Source organism: Benincasa hispida, chromosome 12 (assembly GCF_027475165.1).
Source record: "Benincasa hispida cultivar pf3 chromosome 12, pf3_genome.v1.1, whole genome shotgun sequence".
Lineage (NCBI taxonomy): Eukaryota > Viridiplantae > Streptophyta > Magnoliopsida > Cucurbitales > Cucurbitaceae > Benincasa > Benincasa hispida.
Window position 1 is genome coordinate 11,243,161 of NC_143489.1, and position 24,414 is coordinate 11,267,574.

At 36.8% G+C, this 24,414-nt stretch overlaps 1 protein-coding gene, 1 long non-coding RNA gene and 1 other non-coding gene across 3 annotated transcripts; all 3 read left to right on the forward strand.

Annotated features, from left to right (window-relative positions):
• The first annotated feature begins 1,307 nt into the window (after positions 1 to 1,307).
• On the forward strand, positions 1,308 to 1,414 carry LOC150031762 (small nucleolar RNA R71). Its single transcript, XR_016525636.1, has one exon. It is a non-coding gene; the product is annotated as a small nucleolar RNA R71 (small nucleolar RNA).
• Positions 1,415 to 6,096: 4,682 nt separating this feature from the next.
• On the forward strand, positions 6,097 to 7,893 carry LOC150031763 (uncharacterized). Its single transcript, XR_016524963.1, has 3 exons — positions 6,097 to 6,861; positions 7,010 to 7,284; positions 7,549 to 7,893. It is a non-coding gene; the product is annotated as an uncharacterized LOC150031763 (long non-coding RNA).
• Positions 7,894 to 8,357: 464 nt separating this feature from the next.
• LOC120068291 (geraniol 8-hydroxylase-like) lies at positions 8,358 to 12,463 on the forward strand. Its single transcript, XM_039020011.2, has 2 exons — positions 8,358 to 9,311; positions 11,654 to 12,463. Exons 1-2 carry the CDS (start codon positions 8,424 to 8,426, stop codon positions 12,245 to 12,247), a joined length of 1,482 nt encoding a protein of 493 aa, XP_038875939.2. The 5' UTR covers positions 8,358 to 8,423; the 3' UTR covers positions 12,248 to 12,463.
• The last annotated feature ends 11,951 nt before the right edge of the window (positions 12,464 to 24,414 follow it).

Sequence of the window (24,414 nt, forward strand, 5' to 3'; positions counted from 1 at the left end):
TCATGCTTTCGATGTTTTATGTTTCGCCCCCCCCCCCCACCCCCCCCCCCCAGGCAGCATTAAAGTTTCAGAAAACACGTTGAGTTGTTTACTGCCACACAACAAGAGTCTCCTGCTACATTGTAGGCCTTGCACTGTTGTAAATAGATTGCATATCACGAACCTTACGTGTCATGGTTTTAGGAGTATGGGACAAGAGGAGTTGTTTTTTTGTGTAATGTCTAAAAGTGTTTCCGTTGTGTCTAAACTTTGTTCATTGTTTATATATAATAGGAGATAGAAAGTTTATAAAACTTGTTTGTGGATATCATAATATGGAATATGCTGAATGGAAATTAAATGTACTAAAGGATATTGTGTAACTGTTCAGATTTAAGCACAGGTAAAGTTGGTTTGTAAGATGCTAAATGTCATCGGGGGATGTGATGTTTAGCATCTTCACACGTCTTTCTAGATTAGGTGGGTAATCTAGGAGGGGGTGTGACATCTACCCACTTGGATACATAGTCGATGGCTAACAAAATATAATTTTTACCATTCGAGTGAGGGAATAGTCCCATGAAGTCGATACCCCATACGTCGAACAACTCAAGTTCTAAGATGATGTTCATAGGCATTGCATGTTTCCATGAAATGTTACCTGTGTGTTGGCACCGATCACACTTCATCATGTAGTCAGCTGCATCCTTAAACAATGTTGGCCAGTAGAATCCACTCTGTAACACTTTAGCTGTAGTGTGCTGTTCTTCAAAGTTCCCACGATATGGTGAATCGTGACCTTGCGAGGATATGCGTTGTTGAACAGCATTTGGTATGCATAGTCCTAAAATCTGGTCTGCCCCCCTTTTATACAGATTTGGCTCATCCCAGAAATATGATCTACATTCATACTTAAGCCTTCTCTTCTGGTGTCAGTATAATCCTCTGGAAATTGCTCACAAACCAGATAGTTGACTATGTCAACGTACCATGGCAATTCTTCAATATGGAACAGCTGCTCATCTGGGAACACTACACTCACCTCTGACTCATTGTGGTCAACATCAGGGTTTTCCAATCTGGACAAGTGATCCGCAACTTAGTTCTCTATCCCTTTACGATCAATTATTTCTATGTCAAATTCCTAGAGGAGGAGAACCCATTGTTTGCGTCTCTATCTTTAATTCTCATTCGAAATGCAATCAAGTATGTTCTTAGCCTCGTCTTATGTTTTGTTGAGCAGACCTTCGGCTACTACTGCATTGGCAGCCGTCTGCGATGCATGGTTCGAACCGTGGTAGAAAATTTCCATTTGGAGACATTCTGGTAAGCCATTGTGCGGGCAATCTCGCACTAGTCTTTTAAACCTCGCCCAGGCGTCACTGAGCGATTCGTCAATATCTTGTTCAAAATTAGTGATCAGCTTCTTCCGTCTTACGTTTTCTATCGAGATGAAGCACTTTTTCATGAACTTTTCAACTACCTGTTCCCACGATGTAATCTCCCCTAGTTTGGGAAAATAAGCCCATTTCCATGCCTCGTCACACAGCGAAAATGGGAATAGTGTTTGTTGAACCTCCTCAGCAGAGATGTTTGGGAACACAAATGTATTGCAGATTTTAATAAAACTGTGGAGGTGGGCGTGCGGATCCTCGCAACACTTACTACCAAAATCTTCGGCAGTTTGAATCATTTGCAGCATCACCGGCTTCATCTCGAATCTTGATCCGTCCAAGGTTGGCCTCATGATTCCTAGTGAGAAATCATAAAGATTGGGTGACGCATAGTCCCGGATGGGCCTATTGCGGTCGTTTACCAAGAGAATGGGGTTCGCCATGACATTATTTACGTTCGGTGATCTGTCTTCCGGTTGCTCCACCATGTTGGGATTTCTCTCTTGTTGTTGATGTAAGCGGTTGTCTCTTCTTCTTCTTCTTCGAAAATTTCTCTCAATTTCTAGGATGTAATCGGGCTCAGGAACTTGTCCTTCGCTCATACGCCCCCCCTTCTTCCCTTACCAAAGGAAAGGCAGTGCACAGAGATGGAAAGCTGCAAAGAAAATAAAAAAGTTACCGTTAGCACAATATGTACTGCCGTAGTCCCCGACAATGGCACCAAAAATTTGATTCGTTGTGAATGTGATGAAATAATGATGTATATTGCGATGGTGGTGTATGCGTTGCACATGTATGTTTTCCTAGTAAACTCCAAGTATAAATTCTACTAGGTTGTCAGGTAAGCCCAGGGTCAAACACAGAGACTATGGAGACAGTATTCGATGGTAAATTCTAATTTCTTCGCAGTAACAATCGAAATAATAAATTGGTTGGTATGTTTGTTTAAAATATAAATCCTATGCGGCGGAATTGAGAAAATAGTTAATATAGTGAAAGTTACAATGAGTATGCGAGGAACAGGTTGAGAAGGGATTTGGCTAGCACTTCCTGAGGTTGCGTTCAAGCTATGCGATCAGGCTACATACACAAAAAAAACAATCATCTTCCAATGTAAATGCCATAGCTCCTATTTCTAGGACGCATGCAATGTATACGATGATGTCGATAGGACATATTCCTAGGTATATATTCTTTTCTATGCGATGATGAATGATGCACACATATACAAGGTATCCTGCATACTGTCATATCCTATCTCTAGGGTGCATGCGATGCGTTAATAGCAAACAGAACTTATCCCTAAGTTTCTATCTCTTGTTTATGCAGTTCTAATCTGACTCTCCCGAGCCTAGATTCAAATCTGACTTTCTCAAGCCTAGATTCTATCCTTAGACCACCCTTCCGAGCATCTCTAAAGGACAAATGATGCATACATAATACAAGATGATCGTATAAATTGAAGATCTCAGGTTATCTAGCTAAGTGCTTCTCAAACCATTCGACAGTTTAGTTACTCATGCATAATGTAAAGAGAGTGAACAAATGTAGAGATACAAATTTCATTTTATAAATAAGATCAGAATACAGAATGACAATGTAAAATAGGGATAGCGAGCCTGGTAGTAATGTCTTGCTTCCCAAGGCTTTTACACTGTGTTTTTCTCATCTGCCCAAAAAAATGTTCTTGCTTCCGCAAGAGTCGACCCTCTCTCCATTCTCAATGCTTCCCGGCACTCTTCAGAGCTAACTAGGAATGATCTTTCAGTGTCGTCTCTCTTTACTCGCCTCCGTCTTCTAAGTATAAAAATTACAGACTATTGCTATCTATGTGTATGGCAAAGAAGAACTCCAAAATTCTGAACAGCTGAACTGGAATGGAACTGAACTCCTTTAACGAAGGTGACCTTTGGTATTTATAGAGCTTCAAGGTGAAGGGCTTTTCTCTCAAATGATTGAACTGATAAGATGTCATTAAATCTCTGTTTGATGCGCCGATTAATTATCACCAAAAAGTTGTGTGTGCTTGCTACAGTGTTGTCCTTAACGGCTTGTCAACTAAATTCAGATTCGATCGTCATCAGCTTTTTTTTCCATCGTGATTTATTAAGCTTTCACCTTGATGCGTCATTTCTATGCAGCCATCTTCTCGAGCAGATCTTCGCCAACGCATACGATCGCATAGCTTTGCGGTCGCAATCTTCTCATGCGCTCGGATGCTGAATTCCTTGAATCGCAATTCTACCTTGTGCCAACGCATTTTCCTACACAAAATACGTAAATTAGCTACTTTAATGTGATGGGCACATGCGATCGCAATGTTCTCAACTTAATGCTTTTGGACATGATTTTACATATTTTTACCGTCGCAATCCTACATTCTTTTATATCTTTGCGTTGTAATAATATGCATTTCTGCCCATTATCAATGTTGATGTTGAAGTTGATTTGATGTGATGTGGTTCGATCTCTAATACTTGATCCTCTGATTCTCTCTTAGTCGGGTGAATATGCTTGACTTGAAGAAAAGAAGTACCGAACGTTCTTGAAGTAGAAGTCTTGGAAGAGTATTTATATCTTCAAGGGTCTTTTGTCTTCTAGGAGTGCAGCTTCAGGAGTCTTGGGAGTCTTCTACTTGTTGATGAATTTTCTCTGGGCTCTCTAAATGTAGAGAATGCTTGTATTTTCAAAGGACTTTAGTCTTTAGAATTTTTGTATCTTGAAAGGACTTCAGTCTTCTAGCGTGGTCAGAATGCTTGCATCTTCAAAGGACTTCAGTCTTCAGGATGCTTGCATCTTCAAAAGACTTCAGTCTTCAGATTGCTTATATCTTCTAAGGACTTCAGTGGACTTCACTTTTCAGGCGTGGTCAACTTTAGGAGTCAAGGAGTCTTCTGATTGTAGAATATTCCCTATAAGTTCTCTGGCGTATAGAATTACTGACCCCTCCAAATGAAGAGAGCTTCTCTATTTATAGAGTTCACAGGTGGGCTTGGGCTCGGTTGATCCATGGGCCTGGCCTTTGGGCCCAATTAGTTGGACTTGGGCTTAGTTAGTCCATGGGTCTGGCCTTTAGGCTCAATTAATCGAATTTAGGCCTGATTTGACATTTGGATCAAATTCAACTTATTTTTGAGTTTAGTTGGACTTTGACCCAAATAATAATATCAAATTGAGTCAAATTAATCTTATCTGATTCAACGATCATGATAAAACACGTGGCGTCATCGAAATTTGTCTTCAACTTCAATTCAGGACATATGTCAACTCCTAATTGAGTACAAATTTAATTATTTAGAATTTCGTCATTAATTTAATAAATGACGTGGAAACTTGTGATTGGTCCAAAATTTTTCATTCAACATATTTATTTTAGTACTAGGTGAATTTTTTTTCACTTGGTTTCCTTTATTAAAATAGTAATTTCAGCTCATTTTTTTGTTGTATAATAAGCAAGTTTCTTTTGCAATTTAGAAAAATGTTCAAATGTAGTAAAATGAATGCAAATTTCTCTAAAAAAAATTACTTGTTAGTAAAGTATCTGCTTCTCTAGATGGATCTAAGTTTATTTGTTTTATATTGCATTTTTCTACTATGTATTTTTTTTTTAAAAAAAGAAAGTTTGCATCATGTTTAGATGTACTTTATTCTAGAAATGTTTTACCACATTTGATGAAAGAATTTGGGATGAATTTGATGGTAAGTATGTTTTCATTTTGCAGCACTCAAGGATAAGAGATTAGTCGAATGACAGAGATTGTCACATCTTATTAAATAAGACAAGATTGAAGGATACATATGTATCTTTAGAAAGTAGAAAGCCAGATGACTTCTTTGTATGGTGACTACAGCTAAAAAAAAAATATAGTTCTTTAAATCTTTGGAGTTTTGTAATGATTGAAGCATCACCTTATGAGTGATATACAAATTTAGACTTTTGAAAGTATATTTTGATGTAAACATACTTGGTTAAATTAAATTGACTATCATATAAAATGTTAATTTTACGATAACACTTATAACAACTTGTCACTCATATAAAATGTTATATTGTAAATATGTGACTTGATTATTGGCTACCATGACAGAGTTAAAAAGATTATATGTTTTATAGTTTTTTATTATTGTAAAAAATGCTATTAAAAGTCAGTCATAACATATTCACTATTAGAAAAAAATGCTATAAAATATAAATCCCAACATTTCTTTAATGCTATAAATATTTTTATAACATTAAAATTATGCAACCAAAATGGACATTTTTATAGTTTTTTTTATAGCATTGGAAAAGTGCTATAGATTGTCAAAGACTTTCAATAACATAGACTAAGATAGTATGCCTAAGACACTATAGAAAGTTTTTTATATCATATTTTTAACGCTACAAAATGCCGTAAAATACCATCTATAATGTTTTTTGCTAACACTATGGAAATTTTCCATAACAATAAATATATGTTATCAAAAATGGATTTTTTATAACATTTTTTATAGCAGTGAAAAAACATCATGGAAAGTCAAAGACTTTCAATAACATGGACTATGACTGGATTTTAAAAATGTTATAGAAAGTCTACGATAGAATTTTTTTAATACTTTCGTAAGTGATATTTTTTGTAGTGCTAGTGTATTACATGGATGTTGCAATGATGGGAAAGAACAAGTAGAAGAGTGTAATTGATCATACTCTATTTAAAGATGTTGAGGACATAGATTATTATTTGGAAGAGGAAACTTCCCCATTTTCATTTCCCTCTCAAATTTTGCTTCCCCTCTTCCCCAATTATCAATGAGAAAATGAAAAATAAAAATAACTCCAAACCTTTTTTTTCCATTTGTCTTCCAATTTTCTTTCCCTTCTCCATCCCCTTCCCCTTCTCCTTCTCCTTCTCCTTCTCCTTCTCCAGACCATAATTCTCTCTTCCTCTGAACGCTCTCCCCTCTCTCCTACATATTTCTTCTCACTTTCTTTCTTCTTCTTCACTCTTCTCTCACACAACTCCCACGCCCTCAGCAGCCCATAATCTGTCTTCTCCAGTACCGTTGAGGTACGTCCATGCCGTCAAGATGAGTCCAACATCATTCACGACGTGGTCGAGATCCAGCTTCGTACCAAATATATTCACGTGTGGGCTTCACTCCAACTTGCCAAATCTGCACTAGATTTCGTTGGATCTGCACTCCATGTCGTCGGATCTAACCGCAGAGCAATCCAACTTGCCACATCTGCACTTCATCTCGTTCTTATTCATTTCTTTAAGAATAAAAAAATGGATTTTTCTTTGCATTTCTCACAATTCAGTTTTCAATCTATAAATATGGTAGGAGTTGTTGGTAGTTAAACAACCTCACACAAGAAAGATTATTACAGCAGCAAAGATGACTGTTAACATCATTGCAGTTGCTACTGTGATACCCAAATTCAATGGAAAGTTTTCTTCCAACGACACCCTCTTTCTGAAGTTTGCTAGCTTCGATTTGGATAGAGGTAAGTGTATGTATGTTTTTTTTTTTTTTTTTTTTTTTTTTTTTTTTTTTTTTTAAAAAAAATGCAATCTTTATTTTTATTTTATAATGTAACAGTCATATCTAAATATGTAAATTCAATTTGAATGGTGGAATTGGAATATACACAGATGAACAACATAAGACATTGATCGAAGGGAGGCAAAATTAATCCAGAATGAATCATCGGAGCAAAAATACAAATACGTTGCTGAAATTGAAGTTTCAAAAGGTTTTGTAGAAATTGGAGCTATGATTGTTGAATTGAAAGGCAGCTTGACTAAGAAATTTATCGATATTATTTATATTGCAAACTCAACATCTCAAGAAATTAAATTATGTCATTGCAATTTCTATAGATGGATTTCGTGATGTCACTCAGCACTACACGAAGAAATGGAATGAGGTATGAAGTAATGACATTAGTGTTTGTTCCACAATCTGATTTTCAACTCTACTGTATAAAAAGACGAAACGATATGAACCATTTTCTCTTGTGTGTAAATTTCTTGCTATGTTCTCGTTATTAGATCTTTGGCACATGACATGTTTCAATTTCGTAGAGCTGATAATAAACTAGTAGACCTTCCGCCTCTCTCTTGTACCTGGTTAGAAATCTTTTTTATGATGAGTTTAAACCGATGCATTCCTGAACTATTCACATCGGCAGGTCCCTCATTACAATCGAATGGATTCATCTTTGTCAGGATATAGGGCGGATTCCATGAGATCGGGAATTTGGTAAGGATGCAAATGGTTTAATCTCTTTTATGATATTAATATCAAGGTGAAGTTGAAGGTTGAAGCGTTGAAGAGGAGGACTGGAGGAAGCGAAGCTGTAAGATGAGAGATTGCATGATGTGAGAGTTCGAGAGATTCTAATAAAAAACTAGGTTAACATATTGTTGAAGACAGAAGTCAAAATGAAATGTGAAAGCATTCTGTAAGCTGTTAATAACAGATTTGTAACTAACTATTCATGCTCACATCTATATAAAGCTCCACAAAAATTAAACAGACAGCTGGTGAGCATGAATTAAAAAGAGTCGAAGTACTTAAGCTTCAATTTTCTGTCCTTGAAAACTTTCCCCTGAATAAATATTTGTTCCCTCTTCACAGGGGATGTAGAGAAAGAGAGCAAGAGAGCAAGAGAACTTCGAGTCATACCTGCAAAAGACTGAATGAGTAACTAATTTCTGATTCAACATCACAGCTAAAAAATGTGTATCCCTGATCAGTGCGACGTGGCTTCATCAGTATCACAAATTCTCAGCCTTTAGTTTGGGTCAGCTTCATCGTGGGCCTCTACTGAAAAAATAAAAATAAAAGCCCATTACATATACATACATAGAGCTACTAGTCATCACTTAGATGAAAAAAAAAACAACAATAATATCCATCCAACGAATGGTGGAAAATGAAAGGAAAACAAGTGGGATGGGATAAATCACAAGCTGATAAATGGACTTGGATTGACAAATGCCACACCTATATTAACACATCCAATTCCAATTGGCTCTTTCTTGACCACCGAGAGCAAAGAAGATGGATTCTTTCTCCTTCTGTTTCTTAATCTCCCTTATCTCCATTTTCATAACCCTCCGCCGTCTGATTACAACGAGAAGAAACCCCAAGCTTCCCCCCGGACCAACACCCCTTCCCATCATCGGAAACCTATTGGATCTTGGACACAACCCCCACCAATCTCTCGCAAAACTTGCCAAGTCTTATGGTCCAATTATGTCGTTAAAGCTCGGCCAAGTCACCGCCGTCGTCGTATCATCACCGGAGACGATCCAACAAGTCCTTCAAACACATGACCATGTCTTATCATACAGAGCTGTTCCCGATGCGCTATCGGCTTACGACCATGGTCAACAAGGACTCCCATGGATTCCCATTTCCCCAACTTACAAAAACATTAGAAGAATCTTCAACAACTATCTTTTATCTCCAAAGACTCTCAACACCAGTCGAAATCTCCGCCGTATGAGAATAGACGATCTTGTTGATAACGTTCGACGAAGCGCAGTGAATGGCGAGGCGGTGGACATTCGAGGAGTTGTGTTTGCGACGACGCTTAATTTGATTTCGTATTCGATTTGGTCTATGGATTTGGTGGACCCAAATTCTAAAATGGCTAAAGAATTCGAGGAAACATTGAGAGGAATCATTGAAGAAGCTGGAAGAGCCAATATTAGTGACTTTTTTCCGGTGCTGAAGAAGATGGATATTCAAGGTGTAAGGAGACGCATCACCGTTCGTTTAGGAATAATGTTCGATTTGATTGATGAGACGATTGATCAACGGCTGAAGATGCAGGAATCGCCTGATTTCACACCACAAAATGATATGCTACATCATCTACTCAACACGAGGGAGGACAACAACGAGATCCCTCTTGATAGAAACCAAATCAAACATTCAATATTCGTAAGCCATTTTTCTTGTTTATTGATGTTTTTGTTTTCATTATTTTCTAACATTCTAAATTTCGAAATACATGCTTGTTTCCTTCTCATTCTCTATTATGATTTTCATCCATCGGAATACTCGAATTCCCAATCTAATTTATTTTATGTGGTTAGAATTTTATTAGAAATTCAAATGTTTATATAATTATAATGAAAACAATAACTAAGACATTAATATGAAAAAAAAATAAATTCCAAATATAGAAAACTAAAACCTCATATATTTTTTGCATTTGCTATTTCAAAATTGTATTTGTTATCTCGTAGTTTCTTAATCATGATTTTCATATTTATTATATGAATATTTAAATTATGAGACAATTTTCCTAAAGAAAATTTTTTAGAAAACTTAAATTTTCTTTTAAAACATAGCTTGATTTTGAAAACACTCATAAAATTTAGGCAACAAAATATATAAACTCATATTTTTTAAATTATTATTTATTTTATGTTTTATTTAAAATTTAGTGTAAATAATGTCGAAAATAATTTTTTATATCCACATCAATTCTGTCTTTTCGTTTAAAATATTGATATTTTTCTTCTCAGTAATTTTATTTTATCAAAACAATTAAAAGTCAAGACATAATTTTACCATTATTTATATTAGATAAAAATTATTGTAAAAATAGTTAGAGTATATTTAAAAATATTAACAAAAGAAAAAAACCACAAAAATTGTTGTGATTCTTTTACAAAAGAAAAACACAATTATTGGACATGTTTTTTTTTATTCTTAATTGTTAAAAAATAAAAATAAAAAATAATTACCAAACATGTCATTTATCTTTTGGTTTTAAAAACAACTGAAAAAAAGACATGTATGATTTTTGTTTCTTAAAAATAAAAACTAAATAGCTATTAAATAATCTAAAAACACAAAATAGTTATCACATGAGGTCTTATTTATGTATTTTTTTTTAAATAATATTATTTTAATATATATTAACAAAAATAGGGTATGAATGAAAATATTTTTAAAAATAGGTGTTTGTTGAAACTATTGATAAAATTAGGGTACTGAAATCGTGGACGGGGTATACGATTGCCATGTGACAAACTCGTGTACCGGGTACACGAGTACCATTTAATCCAGTCAGCATCATGTCAACTGACTAGTCGTATGGAAACTCGTGGACTCGGTCCATAATTTATTTTTTTTCTTTATTTTTTTTAAATAGATTGCTAATTATTATTTTTAATTGGAGATGTACAACAATATTAAGACTTTAGAAACGGGTCCACAAATTTCTTCATCATTAAACTTAATTATATATTTAATCTACAAAAAAAACATGATTATCTTACACTCATATTAAAAAAATAAAATTGAAACTTTTTGGTGGCCCATTAGGCCCAATATAGTAGAGGTGTGGTAATTTTTGAAGAACCCTAACGAAGCTGCCATCCACTCTTCCTCACTTTCACCGCATAATGAAGCTTCATCATACCATGATATTAAAGAATATTTACAATTAGTTTTTTAATTTACAATTTGAAAATGAAAGTTTACATGAAATTTAAAAACAACCCCTGACCCTTACCCTTCATGAGAGTTGTCTTCGTATCCCTCTAAAAATATAAGTACAATTACATTATAAATACATAAAAAATAAATTCATTACATAAAAATTACCATTATATAAAATGAAACAATTACATAAAAAATATGAGTACATACAAGATGCAATTACATGAAAAATATAAGTACATAAAAGATATAATTACATAAAAATACAAGTACGCTTTAGGTTCACTCCAACTAATTTCCTCATTATTAATTGTAGCAAAAATGTTCGTATGTCTATCAGAAATCAAGCAAATATCATCTCTTTGGATAAATGCTTAAGGTAAATAGCGAAAGCAAAAGCAAGGGTCAATAGTAATACAAGGGTGGGGGCGGTTTAATGGAGAAGGGAGTCGTGTACCTGGTACACGACTTAAGGTAATCGTGTATCGAGTACACGATTACCTCCTGCATGACTTGCCACAACAGACAGCGCGTGCCAGATCAACAGGAAATCGTGTACCGGGTACATTTTTTAGGGCTAATCGTGTACCGGGTACACCATTAAGTTATAATCGTGTACCGGGTACACGATTTAAAAACATATTTGTAATAATACTTTCAATCCTATCATACTTTTGTCAATATATATTAAAATAATATTATTTAAAAAAAAATCTATTTATGTAGACGAAAAAAAATTCTAGAATATTAAAACGCAACAAAAGTTTATAATAAATTTAATTATATCAAAAGTCGAGAACAGACTAACCAGAGTTAGAAAATGGTTTTAGGTCTTGTTTATTGGAAGCACAGAAACAACTGCATCAGTAGTAGAATGGGCAATGGCACATATTTTAAGAAACCCAAAAGTTATGTGGAGAGCCAAAGAAGAGATGTTTCAAGTGATAGGAAAAGGGAATCCAATTGAGGAATCACACATCGAGAAGCTTCCATATTTACAAGCAATCATAAAAGAAACCTTACGGATGCAATCTGCACTGCTTCTTCCTCGTAAAGCCGAATCAGAGGTCAAAATTTCAGGCTTCACAATCCCAAAGGGCACTCAAATAATTGTCAATATGTGGGCTTTAGGTAGAGACTCGAACTTATGGGAAAATCCAGATTTGTTCATGCCAGAGAGGTTCTTGGATTGTGAAGTTAAAAGAAGAGATTTTGAGTTCATTCCATTTGGTAGTGGGAGGAGAAATTGCCCTGGTCAGCATTTAGCAACGAGGATGTTGCATTTGATGGTGGGTTCTTTTGTTCATTGGTTTGATTGGAAGCTTGAAGATGGAGTCACACCACAGAATTTGAATATGGATGAAAATTTTGGTATTACTTTGGAGAAAGCTCAACCTTTACGAGCCGTGCCTCTTCTTATATAAACAAAACTCCTAATTAATTACATTCTTTTTCTTTTAATGTTAATAGAATATAGCTCTGTATTAGGGGACATTGCAACTTCAATTAAAAAAAAAAAATTGAAAATTTAGATCGTGTCCCTAGTTTTTGTTTTTTTGCAAACATGAACAATCGCACATATGCGGCCATGATTCATTGACTTTCTCCTTAAATTTGATTGCTATCTGATTTCTATGTGATTGTTATGTGATTGGTATCTAATTTTCATTTGATATTTATTGTTATATGATTGTTATCTTATTACTATATGATATACCAATTGTCAATGATACTAATTTTTGTCTAATTACTGTTTGATTGCTATTTGATACTGATTGTTATCTGATTGCTATTTGTTACTGATTGTTATCTAATTGTTATCTTATACTGATTTGTTATCTAATACTAGTTGTGAATGATACAGATTGCTATATGATAATAATTGTTAAAATTGTCAATGATACTAATTGTTACTCGATTGTTGTCTAATTACAACAATCAAATAGCAGCTAGTGATACTAATTACTATTGGGATAATTGATAAAATAATTATTTAATGTAGTTTGATATGAGATTTGATAATTGAAGATTTGGAGAATTTGAAAGATTTGGAAATAGAAATTTAGAATTGAATTAGGAAATTTTTACTTATTGGTTTTAATATGAAATTTAAAGTTTGAAACAATATATATATATATATATATATATATATATGAGAAGAAAAATGGTAAAAGCACACATGTTTAGAATTGATACATTTGGAATATCTTATAAAATAAAGCATACATGTTTTACTTAAGTTATTGATTGAGTGTTGATTGATATTAGATCTATTGTCGACTGACAGGCCCGAAACTTACGTCGTTAATAAGCTTTAAACTTGATCAAAAGAAAATTGTAAAATCACCGACTACTCCTATCACTACAAAAACGTAGCAACAGTGGTAAGTCCGAGTTGATCCGCAAGGAAGCGCGATTTGTTTCGTTAAGTTAATTCTCTAACTAGAGCAGTAAATGAGGGTTTTTGTGTGGAAGATATAACATGTGCGAAATTAAAAATAAAAAGGTAAATGTAATATAGAATAGGAATCTATCTAATTTCTAGAGTAAGAGAGGGTTTCCTATACAATTTCTTTCATTAGGTATCAATTAATTACACTAAATCTGTCAACCCCTTAACCTATTAGAAAATCTAATAGCCCAATTAGCAAAATTTGATATTAAATCAAATTAGCCTTAATTCAATTTACAACTCTTCATGGTTAACGACATACAAGTTAATATTGAATTGCATCACGAAAGGGTTCAATTGTTGAGACATAATACAAGCCGGAAAAGCCATATCTTATAGCATGATTTATTTGAAAAGAGTAAATCAGTACATACATGAGTTTGGTCAGAAAAGTCTAGATTTCACACACGCGATCTTAGTTTCCATAACTAAATCAATCAATATATGCATATGCTATGACGATTTTGCAAACAAGAATTTCGATAAACTATTTTCAGATCAGTTTATAAAACTTCCATTAAGATTCAATCAAATCATCCCAAAAAGCTCACAACAATTTAGTTAAATTAATTAGAAAACCCTTAAGAAAATAAACATAGGGCTCTTGTTTAAAAGAAATTAGATAAGAGTTACCTCTTAATTCATAGATAAATTTGAGGTACACATCTAATTCGTCGATTATAACCCAAAATAAAAAGAAAAATTAACCTAAAGATACTAAATTCTGAAGGGAAAGAAAGAAGAATGAAGTTTTACTTCGGCCTTCATCGGTTCGACCTCCAAGATTAAGAATTTTCTTAACCTAAAGATGAAGGAAAGTATTTATAGAAAACGAGGTAGTGTCGCAACACTTGAAATAGCGTTGTAATGCTGAAGTATTCGATTAGAAGCGTCAAGGAAGAAGTCCAGTGCTGGCCCCAACGTTCACTTGCACGCGCTTCGCTTCTTCGTCTGTCAAAGATCGTAGCATTGCAACGTTGATGAGCAGTATTGCAACAGTACCCATTCTGTCCACAAGCATTAGGATTGAAGTGTTGCATGGCATTGTGACGGTAGTGTTGTAACGCCCGGATCCTTACACCTTATGATCCAACCGCTACAACATGCATACTTAGACTTTTCTATCATGAGATGAGTTTTGGTTGAAATTTCAAAGAACATATCTAAATTTTATTAATTAGATAGAAAAACTATATAGAAATTTATTTATCAAAACACCAGGATCCATAAAACATTAGCGTGGTGGTACAAAATGCATGTGTCTATAATAGTGAGTTTGATGGTTGGCCATTTGAGCGACGTCCAACTCTGCCCTCTACGCTGTGTTCTTACCTACAAAGTCTGTAAAAATATAGGATGAGTATATAATATACCCAGTAAGTAGTTCTCACGTAGGGTAGTGACCAAATGCACAATCACAAGCAACATGTCATGAAAACATATGATTGGGACCGAAAACGTATAATAACATGTGGTGGTCGTTATGCTTCCAACATAAATCTCTCCGCCCTGATAGGAAGATGAGGACCTAAGCGAAAACTAACCCATCTGATGATTAGCGGGTCATGCAGTCAGTAGGGCCAGAGTCGCATCCAACATCAACCATTAGCATAAACGTTATGCTTCCAACATAAATCTTTCTGCCCTGATAGGAAGATGAGGACTTAAGCGAAACTAACCCATCTGATGATTAGCGGGTCATGCAGTCAGTAGGGCCAGAGTCGCATCCAACATCAACCATTAGCATAAACGTTATGCTTCCAACATAAATCTTTCCGCCCTGATAGGAAGATGAGAACTTAAGCGGAAACTAACCCATCTGATGATTAGCGGGTCATGCAGTCAGTAGGGCCAGAGTCGCATCCAACATCAACCATTAGCATAAACGTTATGCTTCCAACATAAATCTTTCCGCCCTGATAGGAAGATGAGGACTTAAGCGGAAACTAACCCATCTGATGATTAGCGGGTCATGCAGTCAGTAGGGCCAGAGTCGCATCCAACATCAACCATTTAGCATAAACGTTATGCTTCCAACATAAATCTTTCCTCCTGATAGAAGATGAGAACTTAAGCGGAAACTAACCCATCTGATGATTAGCGGGTCATGCAGTCAGTAGGGCCAGAGTCGCATCCAACATCAACCATTAGCATGCAGTCAGAGGGTAGCGGATCCCAACAACCATTGATCTGATGATTAATGTCAGTAGCGCTAGCCGTTTAACATAAATCTCTCCGCCCTGATAGGAAGATGAGGACCTAAGCGAAAACTAACCCATCTGATGATTAGCGGGTCATGCAGTCAGTAGGGCCAGAGTCGCATCCAACATCAACCATTAGCATAAACGTTATGCTTCCAACATAAATCTTTCCACCCTGATAGGAAGATGAGAACTTAAGCGGAAACTAACCCATCTGATGATTAGCGAGTCATGCAGTCAGTAGGGTCAGAGTCACATCCAACATCAACCATTAGCATAAACGTTATGCTTCCAACATAAATCTTTCCGCACTAATAGGAAGATGAGGACTTAAGCGGAAACTAACCCATCTGATGATTAGCGGGTCATGCAGTCAGTAGGGTCAGAGTCGCATCCAACATCAACCATTAGCATAAACGTTATGCTTCCAACATAAATCTCTCCGCCCTGATAGGAAGATGAGGACCTAAGCGAAAACTAACCCATCTGATGATTAGCGGGTCATGCAGTCAGTAGGGCCAGAGTCACATCCAACATCAACCATTAGCATAAACGTTATGCTTCAAACATAAATCTCTCCGCCCTGAAAGGAAGATGAGAACCTAAGCGGAAACTAACCCATCTGATGATTAGCGAGTCATGCAGTCAGTAGGGCCAGAGTCGCATCCATTATCAACCATTAGGACAAACATTATGCTTCCAACATAAATCTCTCTGCCCTGATAGGAAGATGAGGACCTAAGCGGAAACTAACCCATCTGATGATTAGCGGGTCATGTAGTCAGTAGGGCCAGAGTCGCATCCAACATCAACCATTAGCATAAACGTTATGCTTCCAACATAAATCTCTCCGCCCTGATAGGAAGATGAGGACCTAAGCGAAAACTAAACCATCTGATGATTAGCGGGTCATGCAGTCAGTAGGGCCAGAGTCGCATCCAACATCAACCATTAGCATAAACGTTATGCTTCCAACATAAATCTTTCCGCCCTGATAGAAGATGAGGACTTAAGCGAAACTAACCCATCTGATGATTAGCGGGTCATGCAGTCAGTAGGGCCAGAGTCGCATCCAACATCAACCATTAGCATAACCATAAGATTAGACTGGAAGCATAACTTACACCTAATTAAAACTTGGTTTTAACGTAATCGTGAACAAACATAATGCATGGGGTCCCTTGTAGAGAAACGTGTTCTAAACATGTAATGCAATATAACAATTAACATAACCATGCAACATAATAAAGGTACACTACCATAGAACATTTAAAGAGAGGGTGAGATAAACTACTTACCTTGACTGTGATCTAATTATTCCTTATTATTCTTTATGATTTTATCAGCAGAGTTTTCCCTTTTTAAATCAAAAGAAGAAATTTGGGCAGCACTTTACCCGAGCTTTTCTCTTTTAATCTCACAGAACTTCCTCACTCACACTTACTTTTTCACACGATTCTTTGTTACTGAGATTTGTTTGAGAATGGGTTAAATCTTCGGCAAAGGGTCCTATTTATAGTAGTTTTCAGCTCTTTTCAGTGTGACAAATCATCGTACAGGTGGCTTCTTTAAAATTACTTATGGTTTATGGATTCCTCTCAATAAGACACCTAATTTTGGCTAACGTTTGCCCTTACATCATCATTCATTGTTTGTATTCAATTTTAGGGTTTTTCCATGTATAATCTATAAGATCGTGGCCAAATTCAACGCATAATTAGCGCTTCTGTCCAAATCTCGCTCACTCTGCTCTTAAAATCTCGCTCTCTCCCGTTTTCTTGCTAGGAATTTACTCTGTCCAGCTTTCTTGCTGGAAATCCCGCTCTCTCTGCTCTCGCTTTCAAATTTTCTCTTCCGTCTCGCTCTCTCCAGTTTTCTCGCTCTCGCTCTCGCTCTCTCGCTCGCTCCCGCTCACGCTCTCGCTCCCGCTCACGCTCGCGCTCCCGCTTTTTCCTACTGTCTCGCTAAGAATAGCTCTCTTTACTCTCGCTCTCTCCAACTTCCTTGCTACAATTCTCGCTCTCTCCAATTTTCCTTCAATCTCGCTCTCTCCAGGGATCTTGCTCTCTCTACTCTCGCCAGCCTCAATCTCGCTAGCATCACTCGCTGGGTTTCTCGCTCTCCGATTCTTTCTTCAATCGCGCAGCTCTCTTCTCAGAATCTCGTTTTCTCCAGTTTTCTCGCTGGTGTGGCTCTCGCTCTCTCCCACTTTCTCGCTCCCTTATTCATTATCTTTTGGACAATGAATAAATTTCAAATTTAATTTTTTTTTCTTCTAAATTTCCACCCCTTTAAATAAAATTTCGTCCTGCTTATTATTTGATATTTAATTTTTTGTATGCGTACAAATCTGGGTCGTTACATTCTTCCCCTTTTAAGAACTTTCGTCCTCGAAAGTTTCTTGGTTCTTAAAAAGATAAGGGTATTTGTCTTTCATCTCTTCTTCTCGTTCTCATGTAGCTTCTTTCACTTGCTGATTTCTCCAGAGAACCTTCACTAAACTTATTTCCCGATTACGAAGTGACTTCTTCTCTTTTGCCAGGATGCAAACCGGAGTCTCCTCATATTCCAAGTTTTCACTTATTTGTAGAGGTTCATAATTTACTATGTGTGATGGGTCAAACACGTATTTTCGAAGCATCGATACATGAAAGACATTATGTATTGTAGAAAGTGTGGGTGGTAATGCCAATCGATAAGCTACTTGGCCAATATGTTCTAATATTTCAAAGAGTCCAATGAAGCGAGGGCTAAGCTTGCCTTTTCGTCTGAAACGCATAATGCCCTTCATTAGTGCTACCTTTAGAAATATGTGATCTCCTACTTTGAATTCCAGCTCTTTTCAACGGTTATAAGCATAATTCTTCTGTCTGCTTTGAGCTGTTCGCATTCTTTCCCGAATTAGCTTAATTGACTCTGATGTTTGCTGCACCAATTCAGGTCCTAGTAGTGTTCGCTCCCCAATTTCACCCCAGTGTACAGGGGATTTGCATTTCTTTCCGTATAAGGCTTCGAAGGGAGCCATACCAATTGTCGCCTGATAACTATTATTATAAGCAAATTCTATAAGATGTATCTGCGAATCCCATGCTCCAATAAAATCCAAAGTACATGCCCTCAACATGTCTTCTAGGATTCAATTAACTCGTTCTGTTTGGCCATCAGTTTGTGGGTGGAAGGCTGTACTGAAATTTAGTTGTGTGCCCATTGCTTTCTGTAAACTTTTCCAAAACTTGGAGACGAAATGAGGGTCTCGATTTGAAACAATTGATACTGGGATTCCATGTAACCAGATGACCTCTTTTAAGTACATTTGAGCTAGTGCTTCCGTAGTGTGAGTAGTTTTGCATGGTAGAAAGTGGGCCGATTTGGTGAGTCGATCTACAATCACCCAAATCATGTTATGGCCTTTAACAGTTCTCGGGAGTCTTGAGATGAAGTCCATAGAAATATGTTCCCATTTCCATTCTGGAACATTTAGAGGCTGGAGGAGTCCTTGTGGTCGTTGCCGTAGAGCTTTCACCTGTTGACAAACCAAACATTTACTTACATAGTCGGCTATATCCTTTTTCATGTTACCCCACCAGTAATGTGCTTTCAAGTCTCAATACATTTTGGTACTCCCAGGATGTATTGAAAAGCATGACTCATGAGCTTCCTTCAATAGTTCTTTCTTGATTTCTTCATTATCTGGTACACATAGTCGTCCACGATAGAAGAGTGCAGAGTCTGGGGCTATAGAGAATTGATTGGTTTCTCCATTCTCTGATTGCCGTTGTTTGTTTAGGTATTTTTCTATTTGTTGTGCATCAATTATCCTTTTCCTTAATGTAGGTCTTGCAATTAACTGTGATATTTGAGTTGTGAAGGTTTCTAGTATTAGTGAGATCTCAGCTCTTTCAAGATCATCTATTATGTGTTTGGAGATGGTACTTAGAGCTGCTGTATGTGCTGACTTTCTGCTAAGAGCATCAACAACAATGTTAGCTTTTTCTGGATGATAGAGGATCTCACAGTCATAGTCTTTGAAAAATTCTAACCATCTTCGTTGCCTCATATTTAACTCTTTTTGGGTAAAGAAGTACTTAAGGTTTTTATGATCTGTATAAATTTGGATCTTTTCCCCATATAAATAATGTCTCCATATCTTTAAGGCAAAGACTACGGCAGCTAATTCCAAGTCATGAACGGAATAATTTTGTTCATAAGGTTTTAGTTGTCTTGAAGCATATGCTATTACCTTTCCGTGTTGCATCAATACACAATCAAGCCCCTTCTTCGATGTGTCACTGTACACAGTTAAACCCCCTGATCTGTCAGGTATAGTGAGAATAGGGGCTGTGGTCAACCTTTCCTTTAGTTCCTGGAAGCTTTGCTCACATGCTTGGTTCCAGACAAAAGGATTATTCTTCTTGGTGAGGTTGGTTCACGGTAATGCTATACTTGAGAAATTCTTCACAAATCGTCTATAATATCCTGCTAATCCAAGGAAGCTGCACACTTCGCTGACTGTTGTTGGGCGAGGCCACTTGCTAACTGTTTCAGTTTTAGCAGGATCTACTGAGATTCCTTCTTGCTTTACAATATGCCCTAGGTAGGCAACTTGTCACGTCCAAAACTCACACTTGGAGAATTTGGCATACAACTTTTCATTTCTTAATATGGAAAGAACATCCCTAAGATGTTTTTCATGTTCTTCCTCAGACTTGGAATAGACCAAAATATCATCTATAAATACGATCACGAAGTTATCAAGATGGTCCTTAAAAATTCTATTCATCAAGTCCATGAAGGCTGCTGGGGCATTCGTTAATCCAAAGGGCATCACAACTAATTCATAATGCCCATATCTTGTTCGGAAAGTAGTCTAGGGTATATCTGACTCCTTGATTCGTAGTTGATGATATCCAGATCGTAAGTCTATTTTGGAGAATACTGAGGTTGCTTATAATTGATCAAATAGGTCATCAATGCGTGGGAGTGGATACTTATTCTTTATTGTGAACTTATTCTTCCAATAATCTATACATAAACGCATTGATCCATCCTTTTTCTTAACAAATAAAACAGGTGTTCCACATGGAGACACGCTAGGGCGTATAAATCCCTTATCTAACATTTCTTGTAATTGTATTTTGAGTTCTTTTAATTCCGCAGGTGCCATTCTATATGGTGCTTTAGATATTGGTTCAGCTCCGGGAATTAGATCTATACAAAATTCTATTTCTCGATTCGGTGGTAAACCCGGTAGCTCTTCTGGGAATACATCTTCAAATTCTCTTATTACAGGGATGGCCTTAATTTCATCCTTTTGGTTTCGTAAATCTACTACCCTTGCTAAATATGCCCAAGCTCCATGGTTGAGCAAATGCTTAGTTTTTAAGGCTGAAATTATTCTTGGGACTGATTGTGTATTAGAACTCTTAAACTTAAACTTGGTTCCTGCTGGAAAGGTGAATATGACCTCTTTATTATGGCAATCTATGCTTGCATAGTTTGCTGCTAACCAGTCCATACCTAGTATTATGTCGAAATCACTTATGTCTAGGATGATAAGGGTCACCCCTAGTTTATGTCCTGATACTGACAATTCACAGTTTTCTACTACTGAGTGGGCCAACATAGATACTCCGGCAGGAGTAGCTACGGATAGAATGTAGCCTAAGGGCTTTGATGTTAATTGAGCATGTTGTGCAAATGTTGTAGAGATGAATGAATGACTAGAGCCCGAATCAAATAAAGTGAAGGCATAATACTCGAGGATGGGTAATGTACCTGTAACCACTGCATCTTGATTTTCTGCCTCTTGACGTGTAACAGCAAACACCCGTCCTTTCTGTTGTTGGGTAACCTTGTTACTAGTAGGCTGGGTGGTCTGGGCAGTTGATACTTGGTTGATGAACTTTGGGCAAGCCCTTGCATAGTGACCCGTCTGGCCGTAGTTGAAACACACCCTTATGTTCTGAAAACATTGCCCCTGATGGTGTTTTCCACAATTTCTACACTTAGAATATGTGAATGTTCGGCTCTCCTGTTGTGACTGTATGCCCTGAGTGTTTTGGGAAATTTTTGCTTGCCGTTGTGAACGTTGGAAGCCTTGTTGGGTGAATTTCCTCTTTTGATTTGGCATGAATCCTCGTTCCGAAGTTGAGGTTTTGGAAACAAGATCTACTTCCATGAGTAAGGCCGACTCGAGGGCAAGAGCATACTCTTTATGTCGGAAAGCAGTAACAATGCCTCGAATGCCTTTTCTTAATCTCCATATAAATCTTTCCACCTTCTTATTTTCTGTGTCCACTAGTCGAGGAACAAAGTGAGACAAGCGATCAAATTTTCGTTCATACTCTGCCACTGACATATTCTCTTGACGAAGATTAAGAAATTTCACTTCCTTTTGATATCTCACTGTCAAAGGAAAATACTTGTTGTAAAAAGCCTGATTGAACTGCTGCCATGAGATTGTACCTTTGATTGTTCTTTGTGTGGAGTCCCACCAGAACTTTGCATCGCCTTTTAACATGAAGGTGGCATAATTTACTTTCTGTTCTTCTGGGATGTTCATATGGCGGAAAATAGTTCTATTTCCATCCAATTCAATGTTATAGTTGGATGTACAGATGATTCGTCAAATATTGAAGGATGGAACGTCATGTATTCTCAAATCATTTTTTTTTAACTCATACCTTATGTTTACTAAATTACTCGTTTGAAAATTCCACTTACCAGCATATTTGGCATGGCTATAGGCATCACTTAACAGGTCGAACCATCAAATACCACGACTCTTCTAATGCAATAGAGCCTATTTGGCCCAAACGCTCTGATACCAAAACTGTAACGCCCGGATCCTTACACCTTATGTTCCGACCGCTACGACATGTATACTTAGACTTTTCTATCATGAGATGAATTTTGGTTGAAATTTCAAAGAACATATCTAAATTTTATTAATTAGATAGAAAAACTATATAGAAATTTATTTATCAAAACACCAAGATCCATAAAACATTAGCACGGTGGTACAAAATGCATGTGTCTATAATAGTGAGTTTGATGGTTGGCCATTTGAGCGACGTCCAACTCTGCCCTCTACGCTGTGTTCTTACCTACAAAGTCTGTAAAAATATAGGATGAGTACATAATATACCCAGTAAGTAGTTCTCACGTAGGGTAGTGACCAAATGCACAATCACAAGCAACATGTCATGAAAACATATGATTGGGACCGAAAACGTATAATAACATGTGGTGGTCGGTTATGCTTCCAACATAAATCTCTCCGCCCTGATAGGAAGATGAGGACCTAAGCGAAAACTAACCCATCTGATGATTAGCGGGTCATGCAGTCAGTAGGGCCAGAGTCGCATCCAACATCAACCATTAGCATAAACGTTATGCTTCCAACATAAATCTCTCCGCCCTGATAGGAAGATGAGGACCTAAGCGGAAACTAACCCATCTGATGATTAGCGGGTCATGCAGTCAGTAGGGCCAGAGTCGCATCCAACATCAACCATTAGCATAAACGGTCCAGAGCATATCCAGAGTGAGGACAACCGGAAACTAACCCATCTGATGATTAGCGGGTCATGCAGTCAGTAGGGTCAGAGTCGCATCCAACATCAACCATTAGCATAAACGTTATGCTTCCAACATAAATTTTCCGCCCTGATAGGAAGATGAGGACTTAAGCGAAAACTAACGGGTCATGCAGTCAGTCAGAGTCGCATCCAACATCAACCATTAGCATAAACGTTATGCTTCCAACATAAATCTTTCCGCCCTGATAAGAAGATGAGGACTTAAGTAAAGTAACCCATTTGATGATTAGCGGGTAATGTAGTCAGTAGGGCCAGAGTCGCATCCAACATCAACCATTAGCATAATCATAAGATTAGACTGGAAGCATAACTTACACCTAATTAAAACTTGGTTTTAACGTAATTGTGAACAAACATAATGCATGGGGTCCCTTGTAGAGAAACGTGTTCTAAACATGTAATGCAATATAACAATTAACATAACCATGCAACATAATAAAGGTGCACTACCATAGAACATTTAAAGAGAGGGTGAGATAAACTACTTACCTTGACTGTGATCTAATTATTCCTTATTATTCTTTATGATTTTATCAGCAGAATTTTCCCTTTTTAAATCAAAAGAAGAAATTTGGGCAACACTTTACCCGAGCTTTTCTCTTTTAATCTCACAGAACTTCTTCACTCACACTTACTTTTTCACATGATTCTTTGTTACTGAGATTTATTTGAGAATGGGTTAAATCTTCGGCAAAGGGTCTTATTTATAGTAGTTTTCAGCTCTTCTCAGTGTGACAAATCATCGTACAGGTGGCTTCTTTAAAATTACTTATGGTTTATGGATTCCTCTCAATAAGACACCTAATTTTGGCTAACGTTTGCCCTTACGTCATCATTCTTTGTTTGTATTCAATTTTAGGGTTTTTCCATGTATAATCTATAAGATCGTGGCCAAATTCAACGCATAATTCGCGCTTCTGTCCAAATCTCGCTCACTCTGCTCTTAAAATCTCGCTCTCTCCCGTTTTCTCGCTAGGAATTTACTCTGTCCAGCTTTCTTGCTGGAAATCCCGCTCTCTCCGCTCTCACTTTCAAATTTTCTCTTCCGTCTCACTCTCTCTAGCTTTCTCGCTCTCGCTCACCCCTTTAAATAAAATTTCGTCTTGCTTATTATTTGATATTTAATTTCCTGTATGCGTATAAATCTGGGTCGTTACAAGTGTTACAAATATTTGCAGCGTTGCGACACTCGATGTAGCATTGCAATGCTGCCCTGCAGTTTAAGCTATTGCCTCCAAGCATCAGGTGAGCGTCAGACTTAGACAAATCACGAGCATTATGACTCTCTAACAGGGACATTTTGGTCTTTTCAACTCCCTTGAACCCCGGATATTCAA

Excerpts from the sequence above, each read along its gene's own strand:
- LOC120068291 (XM_039020011.2), top strand. The coding sequence starts at position 8,424 with ATGGATTCTTTCTCCTTCTGTTTCTTAATCTCCCTTATCTCCATTTTC. Across the intron at positions 9,312-11,653 it reads AAATCAAACATTCAATATTC|GTCTTGTTTATTGGAAGCAC; the intron begins GTAAGCCATTTT and ends AAATGGTTTTAG.